This window comes from Centroberyx gerrardi, chromosome 17, assembly GCF_048128805.1.
Source record: "Centroberyx gerrardi isolate f3 chromosome 17, fCenGer3.hap1.cur.20231027, whole genome shotgun sequence".
Classification (NCBI taxonomy): Eukaryota; Metazoa; Chordata; class Actinopteri; order Beryciformes; family Berycidae; genus Centroberyx; species Centroberyx gerrardi.
The window spans coordinates 23746953-23766319 of record NC_136013.1 but is presented as its reverse complement, the minus strand read 5'-3'; the positions used below and the strand labels follow the sequence as shown (position 1 = coordinate 23766319).

The following is a 19367-nucleotide window of genomic DNA, read 5'->3' as shown; positions in this document are numbered from 1 at the left end:
GGAAGAACAGTTTTAGGTCATGGAAGTATGGAGAAAAATAACTGACAAAACCTGAAGTTACAAACTGATCCCCAGAGAGAATGCTGACAGAAACCCCAGGATCCCTAGCTCTGAAAATGAAGCGCTGAAACTTTGTGAAGAGAATGTTACAGCTTTATATGTAAACGTTTTGTGATTTCATATCTTACCATTAATTTGACCAATAGAAATATTAAGTTACAAACATTCAATTGTTTTTTTTCCCATTTTATACTTACTCTCTCCTCTCTAATGTTAGCTAATTGCAGAACCATTTTGAGTGATGTTTCCACTGCTCTTCTACCACTAGCGAGCCACATGCCATGTGCTACATCGAGACCTCCAACCTGGATGGGGAGACTAACCTGAAGATACGACAGGCAAGGAGCTTGCAATTGTTTTACTCTCTTTGAGTCTCTTTACCTTTATCTGTCTCTCTATAACTGGGCTTCAATCCAAGTATTTCTTAATGGATTATGATATATTATAAAAACTGAAAGCTGGAAATGGCAGTATCCAGAGCCGCAAACTCGCTGCCTTTCAGCGAAGTGCACCATTTCGAATCTGAAACGGGTCATTCTTGTGATTCATGCAGATCCGAAGGCTTTTTATTTGAGTGGGAGGTTGGGGAGGGCGTTGTGGTGGGACGTGAAAGCCGAAGTGAATGAGAAGCAGTCTCATCAAAGTATAAGCAAAGCTTCATTCAGCAGTCTCTGATTGGCCCTCTCACCAAGTTCATGTGCCTGTGTTTGGTTTAGACACACCACCCAAATCCAGCAGCACTAAGCAGCAGGTACACTCTCCTAACTTTTTCCCTTGATGCTGACTCTCCTGCCACTATTTTCTGTCTTTTTTTGCTGTTGTCTTGGTATCGATTGACTTTATACTTATTGTCTTCCATTATGCTCAAAGTTGTAAGGATTTGCGTGAGTAGCACTATACTACAAATATGCCGGTGATAAGCCTAAACTCAAAATATCTAAAAAGTCTATTTTCACAACCCTTTGGGCTAGAAATTTCAGAGATGTGATGCATTATGAGAAATGGAGGTCAGTTTGACTTGTTGCAAAGTTACCATGAAAGAAAGGGGCACTGTAGCCTGTGTGAAGTGCAGTCAAATGCTCCCTAGTCCCAAACTGATTTCTGTTTTTTTGTGGGAGCTAGGATTTCTCAGGTTATACTCTCCAATGAGCCCACTGCTATAGGCAGTAGTACGCCTATAGCAGTAGAATTTGTTTTCCTAAATTGTTTTATGCTATTCTATAGAACAGAAACATTGATAAAGGGCCTGATTGTTGAATATCTTGGCATTTTCTAAATTGTCTGTAGTCTATAAATATAAAAGCTTCTGCATTGATTGAATTGCTTCATCCACTGTATTACACTCGTAAATCAACAAACATCCTATTTTGTAGATTACTGGAGACATATTTTAATCTTTAGGCTAAATAAATAGGCTACAAAATATTTAGAAGTAGGCTAAAACTTACTGGGAGTTATTATTGTATTTCAAGTTTGTTTAAAATCAAGTGCAAACTCAGCTGCACCATTCTCGCCCCTGCAGGTTTGCCCTCAGTTGATGTCACAATCCCAGGGTATCCGTGGGTTTTTCATACTTTTTAGTATGAAAAAGGCCTAAAAGATCATTAAAAAGTCTGAAGTATGATTCCCAGGGGTCTTAAATATTTTGTTTATCATCTTAGCAATAATCAGTAATATTTCACTGGCTCGTTGCACAAAATAACCATAATATGTCAGCGGGGTTTCGCAAGTCTTGTTGATCAGTGCCAGTCACTCCACTGTTACTTCAATGTTACCTAAACAAGCAGTCCGGCCATACTTTCTGTTTTGGTGGAAATGATCCACACCCTCCCTTGGGTTTGGAACTTCTTTCTTTCAGTTTCATTTGTGCAACCATGGAAGAACTGCAACAAGCTTAAAAAGCCAGACAATGGCCACAATAACAAAGCTGCTCCAAAACCAGAGTGAACATTGCTGCAACATTTCTAAGGTGGAGGTAGCTTTGGACTCTGAAAAACTTAAAGACCGATCATGAGGCAAATTCATGTCAGTCAGTCAGTCAGTCAGCCAGGTATTGCTTAGTGAGATGATGCGCTTCGTCAGATGGCCTCTAGAGGGTGTCTTTGACTGCGAGATGCACTTTTTCCTATACAGAGCCTAAATCGATCTCTGATGCATGCATCACGTTATGTTTGTCATTTGGAGGTGCACAGACCAGCAGCATTGTACTCAATCCACAGAGTCTCCACAGTGTGAAAACAGAAGTGAAACTTAACATTCCACAATTTGCTACAAACTCGCCTGTGTTAGTAACGGATTCGTAAACAGTAACACGTCTTCTGCTGCCCTACAAACTTTAACGGTAGGTAACGTTATTATCTTGTGGTATTTAAGTAACGTTAGTGGAATTAGGTAATTGAACCGTGTCGCAGTGCTTCAGTGCATAGAATTGAACACACGCACCATGGGTCTGTACAGGATCTGTGCTTGTTTCTTGCAGCCCGGGGGGTTGTCGCTTTTTCCATGACCACACGTCGCCTAATTGTCACTTCGGTCATAAAGGTGTGTCTCGGGTGTATTTTCGGCAGCGGTGCTGTTACTGAATGACTTCACTGCGCATAAATAAATACCTGTCAACAATATGCTAACAAACAACCTGTTGCTAGTAAGCGGCTAAACGGTATTGGGTAAAGTTGGTTAGATATTTATTCCATCTTTTACTTGACTTGGCTGCGTTCACATTGTTTCCTATGGAAGGGCGCAGATTCCGTGCTCACCACCGGCTGCACGGTGGATCACAGATTTTGCTGCCGTGGTTGGTCGCGCAAAGAGTTGAAAATAGTTCAACTTGAGCAGATAAGATCCATGCGTCATGCGTCACTTCTCAAGACTCAGCACTACTTTGGTTGCCTGGCAACAAACTGAGCGCTCCGCTCCACTTCGTTTCTGCCACTTTTTTCAAAAGCGAGGCGGATCGCGGATTTCAAGCAGAAAACGCTCCGCAATGTGAATGCAGCCTGTCTCTGTGGGATGTTCTAAAGAGAATTCTTGCTTTATTGCTTAACAATTGGATGCAAACATGGCTTATTGCTCACTCCAAACAGGCACCACCAAAGTCTTATAATTCCAAAATTACTTCGTCCACAGGGTCTTCAGGCGACTGCCAAGCTGAAGGATGCTAACAGTCTGTTGCAGCTCAGCGGCCAGCTCGAGTGTGAAAACCCCAACCGTCATCTCTATGACTTTGTGGGCCGGATCCAGCTAGAAGGCCAATGGTAAGACCAACCAGTCTCTCTGTAATACTTGAAAAGAAAATGCACTGAGCGGACTTTGTTCCTCACCTAACCCAGGACTTTACTGTATTTGAATTAACCAATGTGAAGCATTTCAGCCTCCTGAGCTGATGTCTTTGTCTTTCCAGCCCATCTCAGAATGAAACGCACTTCCAGTGTTTCTAGTTCAGTTCTGTTGTCCTGAACTGAAAATGCATGTACATTGCACAGTGGGATGCTCTTGGAAGGCTGAATCATTATGTTTTCGCCCCATTCCGGCAGTTTGTTTGTTTGTCTGTTAGCAGGATATCTCAAAAAGTTATCAATGGATTTGCACAAAACTTTGTGGAAAGATTGGTCATGGGGCAAGGAAGAACTGATTAACTTGTCATACCATTTGGCCAAAGGGGGACATGGCGGTGGGCGTGGCTTCTCACAAAAAGGCATATAACGTATGAACGGATCACATAACACCATCAAACTTGTGTGCCTATCAGCAGACATAAGAAGAGGCAAACCATCCATTACTGGCCCAATCAAACAATATCTGGGCACTGGAGAGTCACCACTGAACAAATATAGTGCTGATTGACCATGTGATGTTGCAATAATAGGAGAACTGGCCTATCTTATGTCCCATTTCAGATACAGTCATGAAAATGTGTGCATCTCCTGATGTGAAACAAGTTGGTAATTGGACATGGAAGAAATTATTACCTTTTGGTGAAAATCTGACATGTGGAACTGGCATATCTTGACAATTGCGTAGTTGCATAGTGCTACTGAGTGCCATCTAGTTTATTGTTGTGATAGCAACCGCAAGTCTGTAAGAGTGGTACTGCAGTCTACGAAATAAGGGTACTGTGGCCAACTTGGCTAACTTTTATACTCCCATCTGATTATCGCTGTTTTTGTGAAGCAAATATAACATATTTATAAAATATGGCAAATATATACATATATATTACAAGTGTGTTATCTCTTCAACCAACACCATGCACTATGTCACAGGTGCAATGAATTATGGTCATTGTAGTTCAGTAACATGCTATCAGTGCTTGACAGCATTAAAGGTGCTTTGTGTATCATTTTAATATATATAAATCATTAGTGCATTCATTTTGAGACATTAGTATAATTACTATGAACATCGAGACCATCACCAGCAACAAGACCATCACCACAACCTCGACGAGATTGGCATCCTCTACCAGCCTCCACACTGTATTTTACAGTGTGTGCCCCTGGGTCAGATTTGGGAGGAAATCTACTAGAGTGTTCGAACCATGTTCGAAGGTGTGACATCATTTATTCATGGTAATTATGGTAATTATACCAAGCTATCACAATTAATTTGACAATGACACATTGATGTTTTAACAAGCTACATGCAGCACATTTAATTTTTTGTAAACTGTAAGGATGAAAAACACCAGGTTTGGATGCCAACTTAACAGCATTTATTCTGGGTGCGACATCAAACAAACATTTAGTTGGGTAGCTGTTTATTTACCTGGGCCCAAATATAATTGTTAAATGGGAAACCCTGTAGAGGTGCAGGGTCTTCCTTATCGACGATTTGACTGGACTTCTGAGTGTTGACTGGCCACACATCAGCTGCTGCAGGGATGGAACCTGTGACTCTGCTGGTATATTTTTCTGTCATCCTCAGCTCCCTCCCAGTTGGCTCGGACCAGATCATGCTGCGCGGCGCCCAGCTGAGGAACACCCAATGGGTGCATGGCCTGGTGGTGTACACAGGCCACGACACCAAGCTGATGCAAAACTCTACCCGGCCGCCGCTCAAGCTGTCCGGCGTGGAGCGACTGACCAACCGGTTTATCCTGTTCCTGGTTGGCTGCCTGCTGGCCATCTCATTGGCCTGCTCGGCCGGACAGACCCTGTGGAAGAACAACTGCGGTGACTACGCCTGGTACATGGACCTCAACTGTGAGTGTTACAGCCTGGAATTAAGCGCTTTCAGGTGACATAACGCACCCTCTGTAGGCTATAGTGGAGGTCCTCAGCTCTTGGTCTACAATGGCTGTGAACAACTGATTTGGTTTTTAAATGTAAACTTTAAATTTAAACTCCGCGATCTCAACAGAATTCAATAGACATGGTTAACTTCTGTGTTATTTTTTTGACTGGAAACTGATCATTTCATCACTGATACATCTGATTTATTTTGTTTTCTTTATTTATTTTTAGATAATGTCAGCTTGTTAGCTAGCTAAACATAGTGTCTGGTCAGCTAGTCAAGTTTATATAGGCTTTATCACACACAGCTAACCATCACTGTCTTGTTATAAACATATCTTATGACATTATGTAACATATCTAGTGTTAGTAGTGGCCAGTAGTTGCATGTTAACATAAACATTAGTTTATTTGCTAAATTAGCCTGCTGGCTAGTTATCACTGCAGTACCTGATGGTACTATTAGATATGCAGGTGCCGGAAACATATATGTTGGCCATATTTGATAACAGAGTTAAAATGCAGATTACAACGATCAAACAACACAGTTTTGATTGACAGGTGTCAATCGGCGTCACAATTTATTATTTGCTCTTCTTTATTGGGGGGAGCAAGCATATACACTACGTAAGCGTAGTAAACATAATTTTGCTCCTGGCTTCGGCAGCTAGGCTACTTAGAGAGTCTAGTTAGAGAAGCACAAAACAGACAAGAGACCTAGACAACTACATCTGCAGTCACTTCTGACAACATGGGGAGAAATCACGGCGCAAATCAGAGAGAGAGAAACACAGACAGACAAACACAGGACTCTACAGTGCAAGCATTTCACTCACATTTGCGAGTAAAAAAAACCTGTGTGTGAATGTGAAAAAAAAAATTAGGTACACTGGTGGGAGTGACTTGTGGCACCCGATAAAAGGGCTTTTTACACGGACGTGACAGTCGCCTGGTCCTCATTCATTTTCAATGAGAAGTGCACGGGGAGATACGGAGCAGTGACGGATTGGCAGGCGGAGCGGGACACAATGTTGCATTCGTGCTTGTATCATGCACGCGCCCGCCTGCCCGCTCAGCCACAGTTTAATTGTCTTTAACTTTTTTAAACCGTGATGCAGAGTTTCACCACACAATTCATTAATCAGTGGACACCATGTCCCCATGCGGCTGTTGTGTCCTGTGTAAAAAGCCCTAAAAAAAAATACAAGTTCCAAATGCCACTAGTGACCACTAATGACCATGATGGTTGTATGCGAATAACGCTTCACACTACAATTGGCTGCTCGCCGCCTTGCGTCTTGCAGGGCGACCTGACCATACTACAAAGCCTGGCCAATTGAAATAGTCAGCAGTGAATAATCTGTTGGACAATATGGGACAATCAATATGATTGTATCTTGCAGTGCATTATGTTGGACAATGTTGGACATACTGGACAATATTTTTGTTCTGTTTTTCCCGGTCATCCACACGCTTGCTTCTCTTACCTTTTTTATCTCCATCATGTTGGTCCTATGATAATGTGATCCATACAAAACCTTGTGCTATGCTCTTACACAGCCCACACAGTAAAACACACACCCACGTGGGGTAAAATGGTCACTGATTGGTGGAGATTACCCCTGCTCTAGTCATGAGCCTATCAAAACGCTTTTAGCTTGTTAAGGCAACAGATACCCACCCATGATAGGGACATATCGACAGGGCTATGATTAGTGGAACAGTATTTACAGAATGATCTTGTCCGCACATTTGAACATCCGGTCAAGCCTTCTGACTGGACCCGGACAGTCCGGTCGAAAACCAGTAGTGACAGAAAAAAGACAATTTAAAGACACTTTACTGTGTCACAGTAACCTAAATTTAGAAACAAATCTACATTATCACACTACTCGCTTTTGTTTTAATGAAAATGAATTTACCTACATACACACACACAACAAACTTGTTCATGTACCTCTTTTTTTCTAGCCTGTTTGTCATACAGTATATTTAGCCAATATTTGCATACAGCCAATTCTTCAATGGACCTCTAGATGGCACCATACATGGCTGATGGTTGACTGCAAAGCCTCTGTAGAAGGTAGTATTTTTAAACCCTGTAATACTCCAGGTCCTTGAGGGCTTCCATAAGCCCTATAACCCACCCACCCATAAAATTATTATAATTTGGTGGTGAGCTGTGTTTTAGTGTTAGTGTTAGTTAATATCATCCAAGTCGTGTCCAAGCGATGAATGAAAATGTTAGAATTTAGATTTAGTGTCAATATAATAGAGGAAATAAAGTTCAACATATTCTACATAGATTCCTTAAAGCAAAGATAATATTCTATTTCTGTCATCTTTCAATATCAGTGTCATTCAGTTGATTTAACTCTGCTTTGCATCTCTCTGCCACTGGTTTGTTACCAGCCCCAGGTAAATGTGCTCTGTATGGTCATTGTGCCTTCTTGCTTTAGTTGTGTTTTATCTATCCAAATAGATTTTTAGATGAGAAATCCCACTAATAGTATTAAGTTTGTAGATGTTAAACATTTAATACATCCATTGATATCACTGTAATGTACTTGTTGGTGTTAGAATCACTTTAGATGAATTAGACTCCAGAAAAAGTACTTCAGGGTTTCATATTCTGAAGCCAGAATTTGCTTTCAAGGTGGCAGAAGACGAATTTACACCAAATCAGTCAACCTAGGCTCTAGTTGGGACGAGCACTCCAATGTATTGATGTGCTATTCTGTAGTGGCTTGTGGCACCTTTGAATAATATGTGGATTTTCTGACATCAGTCCTTTTTGTCCTTTTGTCTTATTTGTATTAATGCGAACCCCAACAGATGGGAGTGCTGCCAACTTCTGCCTGAACTTCCTGACTTTCATCATCCTGTTCAACAACTTGATCCCCATCAGCCTCCTGGTCACCTTGGAAGTCATCAAGTTTGTCCAGGCCTACTTCATCAACTGGGTGAGACATCAGCACGGGCCCTGGTTACCTGAGACCAACGCAACACACATGATAGTTTATCACAGAGCCAATCATCCAACATAGGAATTGGGAACATAAATTGAGCACATGCAAAGCGATTCTGCTTTTCAGTCATTCATTTTGGTGAATAGTTTTTGTTTGTGCCATTACCTCTGATAGGAAGGTGTATTCTATCATGCTTCAAGATTAGTTGTCTTTGTGTTGATTTTGTTATCTTGCAGAGCAAAGCAAACCAATTTTTTCTATTATTATTATGTTGTCTTTCTGCAGGACATAGATATGCATCATGAGCCCACAGACACTTCTGCTATGGCAAGGACATCCAACCTTAATGAGGAGCTTGGCCAGGTACTTTAAGCTATTTGGTGCATACTTTAACCCATCACGTTAACCCATCATCAGTATCATAAAAAACCTTTAAAATTTGTCCTTTTACTCCTACAATCGTCAGACTCCTCAATAAAATTAGATGGAGTTGAATGTATGCTGTCATATGACTTGATAACTGAAGTTATGTTTTTAAAGGACAATACCATTGTCATTTAGAGTTATAGCCCATTTACTTCTGCCTACAACTAGTTTACATTTACCCCAATCATTTTGCAATGCAGGCCAAGTGTAATTAGATTTTTATGTGCAGCCAGCATGGTACATGGTATGCGGGACATTATGTCATCATGGTGGTGTCCGTTTGTCTGTCTGTGTGTAGATACATTCTTGTGAACACAATAACACAATAACTACCCTTTGTAGTAGATCATTTGATTAGATTTTAGAGCATCTTGCTGCATAACTTTTGCATATTAATAAGGAAAAAAATATTTTCTTGGAACTACTATAACTCCTTAATGCTATAAGATACAGAGTTCATATTGATACTGTCCATGTGTTATGTGAAGACTAGTATGTTGGCATGACCTCATTAGCATAAATGGATATTATGTATAATGTATCATGATGATTATGGCGGGACATTAGGCAGCTGAACTGCCTCTTGTTTAACATTTACTTGTTTGTCGACATATTTAAAATACAAACTCTATGGTGTCAAACCTAGGACTGATATGAAAACACTCAACTCTGGTATAGTGAAATAACAAAAACAGACACATTGACAACAGCAAATGAACACTTCATGTTTACTGTGAAGGATTACCTAGCTCTGTGGAAGTTGTTTTTCATATTGTACAAAAATGCATGGCAGTGGGGTGTCCCGTTCAACTGGTAGAGCGCGTATCGTTAAAGGTCCCATATCGTGTAAAACGGGATTTCCCTTGCCTCTTTGATTATAAAGGAGTTGGATGGTCTATCTAAACACGGTGAAAGTATCAAAATGCACGGTCGCCAACTAAATCCACACAATCCATATTAGAAAAGCGAGCCTCTAAACGAGCCGTTTGGACTTCCGTAACTTTGTGGCGTCACAAAGGTTCGCTCATTATCATTTCTGTAAGAAATAATAGACTAACAAAGTGTTTTTTTCAAAGCAGTTGAGCGGTTGTCATTGTTTATTACCGGAGAGTTTTCCCTACCTGTAGCTGCCGGGCTGTGGTGTCTCACGTTTCACTCTTGAAGCCAATCAGAACAGAGGGTTGTTAATATTAATGAGCCTCAAAGCAACACAAACGGGCTTGGTAAGGCTCAGAGAGATGCTGGAAAATGAACGTGTAAAAATGATTTGAGAGTGTTTTTGGTACATGACACCACACAAATGGCTTTTAATGAACCTCAAGACATAAAATAAATCAATGGAAAGTGTAGAATATGGGACTTTTAAGGCCAAGTCCTTTGCTGCATGTCATCCCCTCTCTCTGCCCTGTCTTTCCTGTCCTGTCTCTATCTAATAAAGCAAAATGTCCCCAAAAAAATGTCATGGCAGCAAATGGCTTCTTCTGAGGGTAGTAAAAGGAGCCCTGAAATCTCCACATATGCTGACTTTGTGCAGATAACAGCAGGAATAATGGAAAGGAGAGGGACAACCTAGGCGCTATTATCCTTTAATTGTGTCTGAGGTGATAATGAAGAAAATTGTATTCTTTTCTATTCTTTTGAATATCCATGGTATATTTCCCTTAATCCATCAATCTGTGCTGGTCCAGGGGAGTTGTAGAGAAATTTACAGTTCTTTTGCATCATAACTTGCAGGTCAAGTACATCTTCTCCGACAAGACGGGGACTCTGACCTGCAATGTGATGCAGTTTAAGAAGTGCACCATTGCTGGAGTCGACTATGGGTAAGGCCGACTTGAATTCATGAACTGTATTTCAGCCCCTCTGTATCAGGCTCAACTCTAGATCCCTGTAAAGAATATTAATCTGAACTTTGATAGATCAGACACTGAAAATATTTCACATTTGTCACATCTTCTTTTTGTTTCATTAAACAATAATATACATGGATACACATTTGTTTTGTGAAGGCATAAACTTGAGGCAGCGGATGAGGGATGCTTTAATGACTCTACCTTGGTCCTGAATCTCCAAACCAATCATGTAAGCTCGGAACATCGACAGAACATCAACCACACACAGTAAAACCAAATGTAGCTGTGAAAATCACAAGGCGCAAATAATGTATGTGGTTGTGTGTCCAGGCCACAGCTCCTGTCATCCAGGAATTTTTAACCATGATGGCGGTGTGTCACACTGCTGTTCCTGAAAAGACAGAGGACGGCATTGTCTATCAGGCTTCCTCTCCAGGTACAAAGCATTAGCCTAACGCTACTAGCAAGACTACTTGTGCTAACAGCTCTACTGCATTTTGACCTCAACAGCCCACAATCATGATTATATTGTGTGCACGTGGTAAAAATGCCATACTAAAGTTGAACGCTGCGTGGCCATTGCATGAAAGATTTATACAATGGTGCTAATTTAGTTCACACAACTCATTGAGAAAGTCAGAATTATTATTTATACTGTTACATATTGTTTATTTATATATTTAAGTAATTCATGTGACATCTTTGGCTACGTTTATATTCACAGAAAATTCTGTCAGTACTCTGCTCCAGAGCAGAGTACTGTTATCAGGCAAAACACTGTCAATTGTAGAACTGTCCGGATATATGTGATCAAATTTCAACTGGCTTACTTGTGCGATAGATGCATTCTGAAATCTTACAGGAGTGATATGCTCCCTCAGTAAGTAATTTATGGGAGTAATAAAGTAGTACATATACACTCTCTGGAGAGTGGAAAATCTGGGGACATTAACAGGGACAATGACAGCCAGGGACAAAGCACCAAATCCGCGGACTGTCCCCGGAAAACGGGGACGTCCGGTTACCCTAACACTATAACACTACACTGTTTTTCTTCCCTGGACTTTTGGGCGGTAATCATATGAGGAGAAATGTTCACTACACACCCGGACTACAAGGAGGGATTCAGTGGAGCAGTTGGCACCCAGGCCAAGAGCGATTAGCCACAATCTCTCTGGGTCATACAGTGATAGTTTGTGAAAAGTCACAGTTGCATCTCGCTATGATGCAAGATAACAAATATCAGGTAGCTTATATTAGTTGACAATAGTTATCAGCAACGAATGAAATTACTTTTGCATACTTAGTGCCCTTAAATTCTTTCACAGGATTTCATAGCAAAGATACCCTGACTGTGTTGGACTTGATTGATGAGACAGGCCCCTGGTTATTACACTAACCTTGTTTTGGGTTGATGAATGTAAACATAATAACTGGGTAAGCCCAAAATCGGATTATGAGAAACCTTGTTAAAATACCTGGCATACTCCCATATTAAACAGGTTACTGTAACGTGGAAACATCTTAGTGCTTTCACTTTTGGTTTTCACCGTCTGTCAAACTCAGACTCGCACAGCATTATGGGTAAATTTTGATGTCAATACAAAACATGGCGGCAGCAATAGTTTTCCCCTATATCGGAAGTAACCTATTGCTTAGTCAAATATGGAGCGGTATCTGCCAGCCACAGCTGCTTCATACTTTTTTGCAGGTTGAATCTGTGGGCAGCACACCACAGGTGGACAGGAATATTTTGTTAGCTGGTTTATTCATGGCAACAGGGAGACTCAGTCACAGGGTATCAAACTTTCATGTAAACAGTTTAACCTGAATACGACTTCAGAGTATGACCAATAGCCGGGTTACTCGTTGCATGTAAATGTAGCCACTGACAGTTCACTGCACATTTGGATTTCACTTCTCTCTGTATTTCTTCTTCTCCATCCCCTACTCCGAAGATGAAGGAGCATTAGTGAGAGCTGCTAGCAGTCTGGGTTTTGTATTTGCTGGCCGAACACCAGATTCAGTCATCATACAGGCTGTAAGTTGGATCTCACTTATTATTATTATGACTGAATCCCAAGTCAATGGTTAATGTGGAGTTTTTCCCCTGTATTCACTCAGCAGTAGTAATCTCCCACTGCGAGAAAAATCGTATGATAAAGACCCAAATTTATCATCTGAGGTTATTGCTCACCCAAAACAAACACATTTTTTATGATTTGAATTTTCAGCCACACTAGGTACTGGAACTGATAATAGGATTAGATCTAAGATCAAACCCTCTCCACTGCTACCCAAATTTCTAAAGAAAACACTGATAGAACATACTGCTTGGACAAAAACTTCACCATGACTTCTTCATAGCACAAATGGTTCATTCTGGCTGATGCTATGCAAGGTAATTGATGTGCACCATTTATTTTTTTTATTTTTATTTTTTTTAACAGTTTGGAGTCGAGCAGAGGTTTGAGTTACTGAATGTCCTTGAATTCACAAGGTAACCATAGTCATTAATATTTTGTTGTTTTCTTATGACTATATTTGTCTTTTTGGTTGTCAAGTTGTAGTCAAAACTAGGGATGCTCCGATCTGGGTTTTGGGGGCGATAACGATTCATGCAATCCCATGCTAAAAGAAACGGCTAATACCAATACTGATCTGTGTAGCATGGGAGGATTCGCAAAAATGTTACACTGCAAAACAAGAGTATGACTGTGAGAGTGAATTGGTCATATAATGTGAAAGCCTCTGATTCGCCAGTTCACTCAACAAGCTCAACGGATACCTACAGAACCTGTAATTGGTTACAAAGCTAATTTGCTGTTTAGAGCAGTTTTAAACTAAGTGATTTTGACACAGCGGGAGTAGCCTATTAAATGGAATGCAATAATTGCGACTTTTCACGATTACCATATCGCCATGACCGTAATTGTAGTCTTGATTCATATGATTAATTGTGCAGCCCGACTGTAGGTTGCATTTCCACCTGGCTGACTCTGGTAAATCCCATCATGTTCCCATCGCAATGCGCGTGTTGTGCATTTACACCTTGCACTAACATCCTTCCTTATCCAGTTAAGATGTCCAGACAAATTGCATTTTGTTACCAGGTGTAAATGGAGTTTTAAAGGATAATTCCGGTTATTTTCACCCTGGGCCTTATTTTCCTAGTTTTCGCCATCATGACTTGATTGTGTTCAAAATTTTGTCACTTCGCTGTAGAGCTTTACGGACCCCACAGCTGCACTGAGTGCTGCACTCGAATGCACAACAACAGGGCCAATACAAACTTCCAACAGTCAAACCCACAAAGCGATTAAAACACACACTTTCAACACAATAACACTCACACTGCAATGAAAACTAGGTTTTTAATCTGGTCTTTGAACAAGCCAATGGAATGGCCTTTTTTTGAGTAGAGTTTCAAAGTAGAAATAGACAAAGAGAGGGGGATAACATGCGACAAAGGTCCTGGGCTGAACCCAGGATGTTGTGTTTACATGGCATGGATTTTGTTTTTCTTGTATAATGAAAATCGTCCAATCTCGGTGGTTGATCACAGCATCCCTAGTCAACACTGTTCGAATCCTGAGTATGTTTTACTGTGTCTTCCCAACCTTATTGCATTGGTTATGACTTACTGGTGTGTGATGTGTTTTTTACACTCATCTGATTATCTTGCAGATATATGACTACATATTATTTCCATATCCTTTTGTAGTGCAAGGAAAAGGATGTCAATAATCGTGCGCACCCCATCTAGGCAAATTCGGCTGTACTGCAAGGGAGCAGTGAGTACAAAATGTCTCCACAACATCTGTATTTATTGTTGCTCATTCTTATTCTCAGCTTGAGAATCAGATTCACATTCCATGAAAATAAATTATTTTCATGGAATGTTCACACTGAAACTGCATTTGGACATTAATACCGAGTGTGGACTCTACAAACCTTTTTGTTTCGTTGTGTCTTCCAATAGGATTCTGTCATCTATGAGAGGCTGGCAGATAGTTCAGAGTACAGAGAAGTTACCCTGATCCACCTGGAGCAGTTTGCTACAGAGGGTAGGTTCTGTCACACTAATCAAACTTATATTAAATGTAATGATCAAATGAGTCTGCAGCTTAAAAGGTTTTATGTCTGTTACAGTTTTTAAAATAGGAAGGAGGCTCCAGTTTGCGTTCGTTTGCGATACCAAACACGTAGTAAAGCTAATAAAACTAATTGGAATGCCTTGCATGTCATTTTCAGAGAAATACCTCAGTTCCCTATCATCTTGTGCTAGCATGGCAAATAAATGCTGCTGTTGGTTAGTTATTACTAAGATAGGGTCTTTCCATTCCTATCACTTTTTCTAGTACTGTTTCACCTCACAGTGGTGAGGCATTTATGATGGGAACTAGGGCTGGGTATTGTCGGACATTTTTTGATAGTAGTGCCAATACTTCAGATTAGATGCCAGGTCTTAAGTGTTATTTTGTTTACACTGTTGTTTGTTGAATGAAAGCACAAGGCACTATGCAAAAGAGAAAAAATATTTAATCTAAATTTGGCCAAGCTCAGTTGATTTCTCTTAGGACTGTCCTTAGTCCTGTCAGCAAGAAGAAAACATTTTCTACATTTCTAATCCACCATTTTGACACTTTGTGATACCTTTCCATGCCGAACGTGTATGGCAAAAATGGGCATAATCTTTTTAACACCCATCCCTTTCCTTCTCAGGACTAAGGACCTTATGCTATGCAGTAGCTAACATCTCAGAGGAGAACTACTTGGAATGGTCTGAGTTGTACCAGCGAGCATCAATCTCCCTTACCGACAGAGCTGTGAAGATGGAGGAGAGCTACGAGCTCATCGAGAGGGTTGGTAACCACTGGAATTAACAGGAACAAGGAGAACAAGTACAGATTGTCTCAGCCCCACGGTGCTTTTACCGATGAATTACAAACATAATTAATGATTTGCCTTAATGGCCAAAGCCCTACTTACCTCAGTGACCTCATCACCATCCATGAACCTCCACGCTCCGTCCGCTCTAGTCAATCCCCGCTGTTCCACATCCCACCTACACCCTCTGGATGATGGGAAATCGAGACTTCTGCTCATTTGCCCCACGCTTTTGGAACTCTTTCCCTGACCACCTCAGAACCACTGCTTCCATTGATGCTTTTAAAACTGGCCTTTAAATGCTTTTTTACCAGCAAGCCTTCCTATAAGCTTTTTCTATTGACCCTCCTATATTTTTAACCCCTTTTTTCCCTTTCATTTCTATATTTTTGCTTAAGTGCTTTGAGATTTGCCCCTGCAAATGAGATACATAAATGGAATTTATTATTATTATTAATTTATCAAACAATTTTTAAGAGATTCAGGGACAGCTTACAGAAAAATCAAAACCCCAGTGTGATAACCACGTTAAAACAAGTAACCTAATTACATCATAGAATTACCAGGAACAACAAATGTTAAGTGAAAGCTTGTTTGTGTTACAAAGACTTCAAAGTTGCCTGAAGTTTGTAAAGTCCTCATGAGACAGAAACAGAAACCGCCACATTATGGTCGACTAACATCCAAGCACGCTTTTTTCTCCTGCTCAAACACAAAGCGCAGCTGTGAGCGTTGCTGGTAATAGAGAGAACAAGAGCTTAAAGGCGCAAGGAGCATTACATCATTCTTGTTGCTATGCAACTATCTAATTAGTAACACAACATTGTTAAAATGGTGTTGTTAAAATTAAAAATAGACAAGAGAGTTAGTTTAGTTGCTCTGTTTGCTCTTCAAGAAGAGGAGCTGATTCCTAAACTGAGGAAGACTCACCAGAAAACTGTAAGAGGCTGCTTACTTCCCTCCAGGCGCTGCTCATTTTTTTCTCTTGATCTGATCTTGTTGTAATACACAGCACAGCAAGTAAAGACATTCAACTTTGAGTGCCCACTACGAAATGCACCACATCATAAACGTCAGGCATATAGTTTAGAGGACATGTGCATTTGTCGTGAGTGAATAATAGAAAAATTAGCGATGTGTTCAAAAAAGCATCCTATGCGATCCTGGCCTGAGGCATCAAGAGACGTACCAAGCTGTCATACTGATAACTCAGACAAATTCTACGGCGAAACAGCCGTGCACTGTGAATTGTAAAATATCTTTGATGCTGTTACACCTATTTTATTTCCTACAGAATTTACAGTTGCTAGGAGCCACAGCCATAGAGGACAAGCTGCAGGACCAGGTTCCCGAGACCATCGAGACTCTGCTGAAGGCCCACATCAAGATCTGGATCCTCACCGGGGACAAGCAGGAGACGGCCATCAACATAGGTACAGGACACACAGGCACATCACACACACTCCAGTTGTCTTGATCATGTCTCTCCCTGTGCCATTAGACCTTTAGACCGCTCACATCTAATCTCTAACACTCTTTCTTGAACTCATGTTCCAGGTTATTCCTGTAGTCTGCTAAAGAAAAGCATGAGTCTCTTGGTAATCAACGAAGACACTTTGGATGTAAGTAACACCAAGGGTTAAATTGGGATTTGGAAGGTGGGTGGAACTCTTGACCGTGACTAGGTGAAGAGGGTGGGGGCACCTCGCTTCACAAAAGTGGGATGATGACAATCTTATTCTTATATTATAATTGTTAATCTTATTAACACATACATTTATCACCACCGTATATAACATTTTTGGGGGGGCATTTCTGCTTTATTGGACAGTTGAAGTAGAGAGAGACAGGAAAGACAGGGCAGAGAGGTAGTTGTACTATTGCCTCAAGATTAATGTGGTAATGATTTACTGATTTATAGTCATTGTGGCTCAGGTGGCTAAGGCGCATACCATGTAACCGCAACTTCATGGGTTTGAATCCGGCCTTGCCACATGTCATTTCGCCTCCCTTTCCCATCCTTCCTGTCTCTTTCCGCTGTGACCACTCCTTCAGATTGTCAATAAGTAATTAAAAAAAAAAAAGATAGATTTAAGCTTTAAGCTACCTTTAAATTTTGAATTATGATTAGGTATAGGTTAGAGAATGAATGGAGTCAACGGAAGGTGCTCACAAGTACGATAATACTAAAGTGTGTGTGTGTGTGTGTGTTTCCCAGGCGACGCAAGGAGTCCTGAGTCACCACTGTACTATGCTAGGGGAGGGGCTCCACAGGGATAAGGAGCTGGCCCTGGTGATTGACGGCCAGACCCTGAGTCATGCCCTCAGCTTTGAGATGCGACAGTACTTCCTTGACCTGGCTCTCTCCTGTAAGGCTGTCATCTGCTGCAGGTAGCCAGTCACTGCTGTGGGAAGGCACCCACACCAATGTTTCGTTACACACTCTCAGTTAGATTGGCATTTTAGTCATAAAAGCTGATGCTCTTATCCAGCATCTTACCATGAGGATCAGTGTCTGGTTTGAAGGTGCATTAATTAAGATTTTTACTCTCCCATAGCACAAAATGACCATATCTGCGGTGGTTATTTTGCGGCATGATTTATTACTTCTGCTGTCTGTTCTATAATAAGCTAGCTTATTATTTGTATTGTGAAAATGTGACTTTTATATTTCTGTCCATAACAGGCTACCATAAGTCGTGCTAGAGATCTGTCGATGTTGCTGCAAATCCTTGGTCCTCACAGAGGCTGATCAAAGTCATAGCTTACTTAAAGGATAATTCCAGTTATTTTCTACCTCTGTCTTATTTTCCTAGTTTTTGCCATCACGACGATTGATTGTGATCACTTAATTCACTGTAGAGCTTGACGTAGCTTCAGTTAGCCAGGAGAGCTGCAATCCAACACACATCCATGGGGCAAACACAATCTGCAACAGTTAAACCCCAAAAATGATTAAAGCACATCCTTTCAACAGAGTAACACACACTAGATCCAGTTTCTGATTATCCGTTGCCTGAAACTTGGGTATATTGAGGTATTAGATATGTAATTTTAACTAGCAGGTGCTGGACTGCTCAAGTACTCTGATGCTGTGTTCAGTGCATTATCGGATGTTCTTTAAATACGATTTGCCAACTGGGAATAACGTTCACATCAACCTCCTTGTGGTAATTATATATAGCATATGTGGAGATTTTTTGCGGGCTATCTCTCACCTAGCATAACAAATTTAGTGGTAAACTTAGCAGGGAATCCATCAAAGTTGACAGTCCAAGGTATTAAATATCAAAATTATCAGTTATATTCACACTAATACAATCACCATACATAAGAAAAGCGAGAAATATCTGCTGTAGTTTGTTTATGGTTGATATTAAATTCATAAAAACAAATGATTTTGGATGTGGGCATTCCAACGTGTAAAACATGTCAAAAACGCTTCTGAGCTGAAGCAACAAAAGCCTGTTCTTCCACTTCTTCCGATGTGAGTAAAGTAAATAAGGAAGTGTGTGAGCAACCTAAAAAACCATCAAATGGGCTATTATAACTGAAATGAAATTCAATCGCAGCTATTTAAAGACATGTTTAACTGCAGTGTGAGTGTTATTGTGTTGAAAGGACGTGTTTTAATCGCTTTTTGGATTCAACTGTTGGAGAGAGTGTTTGCCCTGTGGATGTGAGTTGGATAGCACTCCTGGCTAACTGCAGCTACGTTTAGCTCTACAGTGGAGTAAGTGATGAAGTTTTGAACACAACTGTCATGATGATTGTGTTGTGTTGCTATGGCTGCTACCAACCTAGTCCAATCTGTTACTTTTACTGAAAAATACAGACTTCAGCTTGACTTTAATTTATAGACCATTAGTTTGGAGTGATTGGAAAACAATGATCAGGATCAGGATGTCTGCCTAACATCATGGATCTCTCTCCCTCTC

The 19367-nt window shown here is 40.7% G+C and overlaps 1 protein-coding gene across 1 annotated transcript in view; it reads left to right on the top strand.

The window, feature by feature from the left end:
• The window catches only part of LOC139915120 (phospholipid-transporting ATPase IA-like), a 49421-nt gene that overhangs the window by 15811 nt on the left and 14243 nt on the right, over positions 1-19367 (top strand). Inside the window, exons 8-23 of the mRNA XM_078289666.1 lie at positions 329-398; positions 3187-3314; positions 4984-5261; positions 8127-8254; positions 8546-8623; positions 10421-10509; positions 10696-10768; positions 10870-10975; positions 12498-12580; positions 12990-13039; positions 14264-14333; positions 14522-14606; positions 15265-15404; positions 16724-16862; positions 16987-17051; positions 17648-17820. Of these exons, the coding sequence (XP_078145792.1) occupies positions 329-398; positions 3187-3314; positions 4984-5261; positions 8127-8254; positions 8546-8623; positions 10421-10509; positions 10696-10768; positions 10870-10975; positions 12498-12580; positions 12990-13039; positions 14264-14333; positions 14522-14606; positions 15265-15404; positions 16724-16862; positions 16987-17051; positions 17648-17820 (1755 nt within the window). The remainder of the gene's footprint in view (positions 1-328; positions 399-3186; positions 3315-4983; positions 5262-8126; positions 8255-8545; positions 8624-10420; positions 10510-10695; positions 10769-10869; positions 10976-12497; positions 12581-12989; positions 13040-14263; positions 14334-14521; positions 14607-15264; positions 15405-16723; positions 16863-16986; positions 17052-17647; positions 17821-19367) is intronic.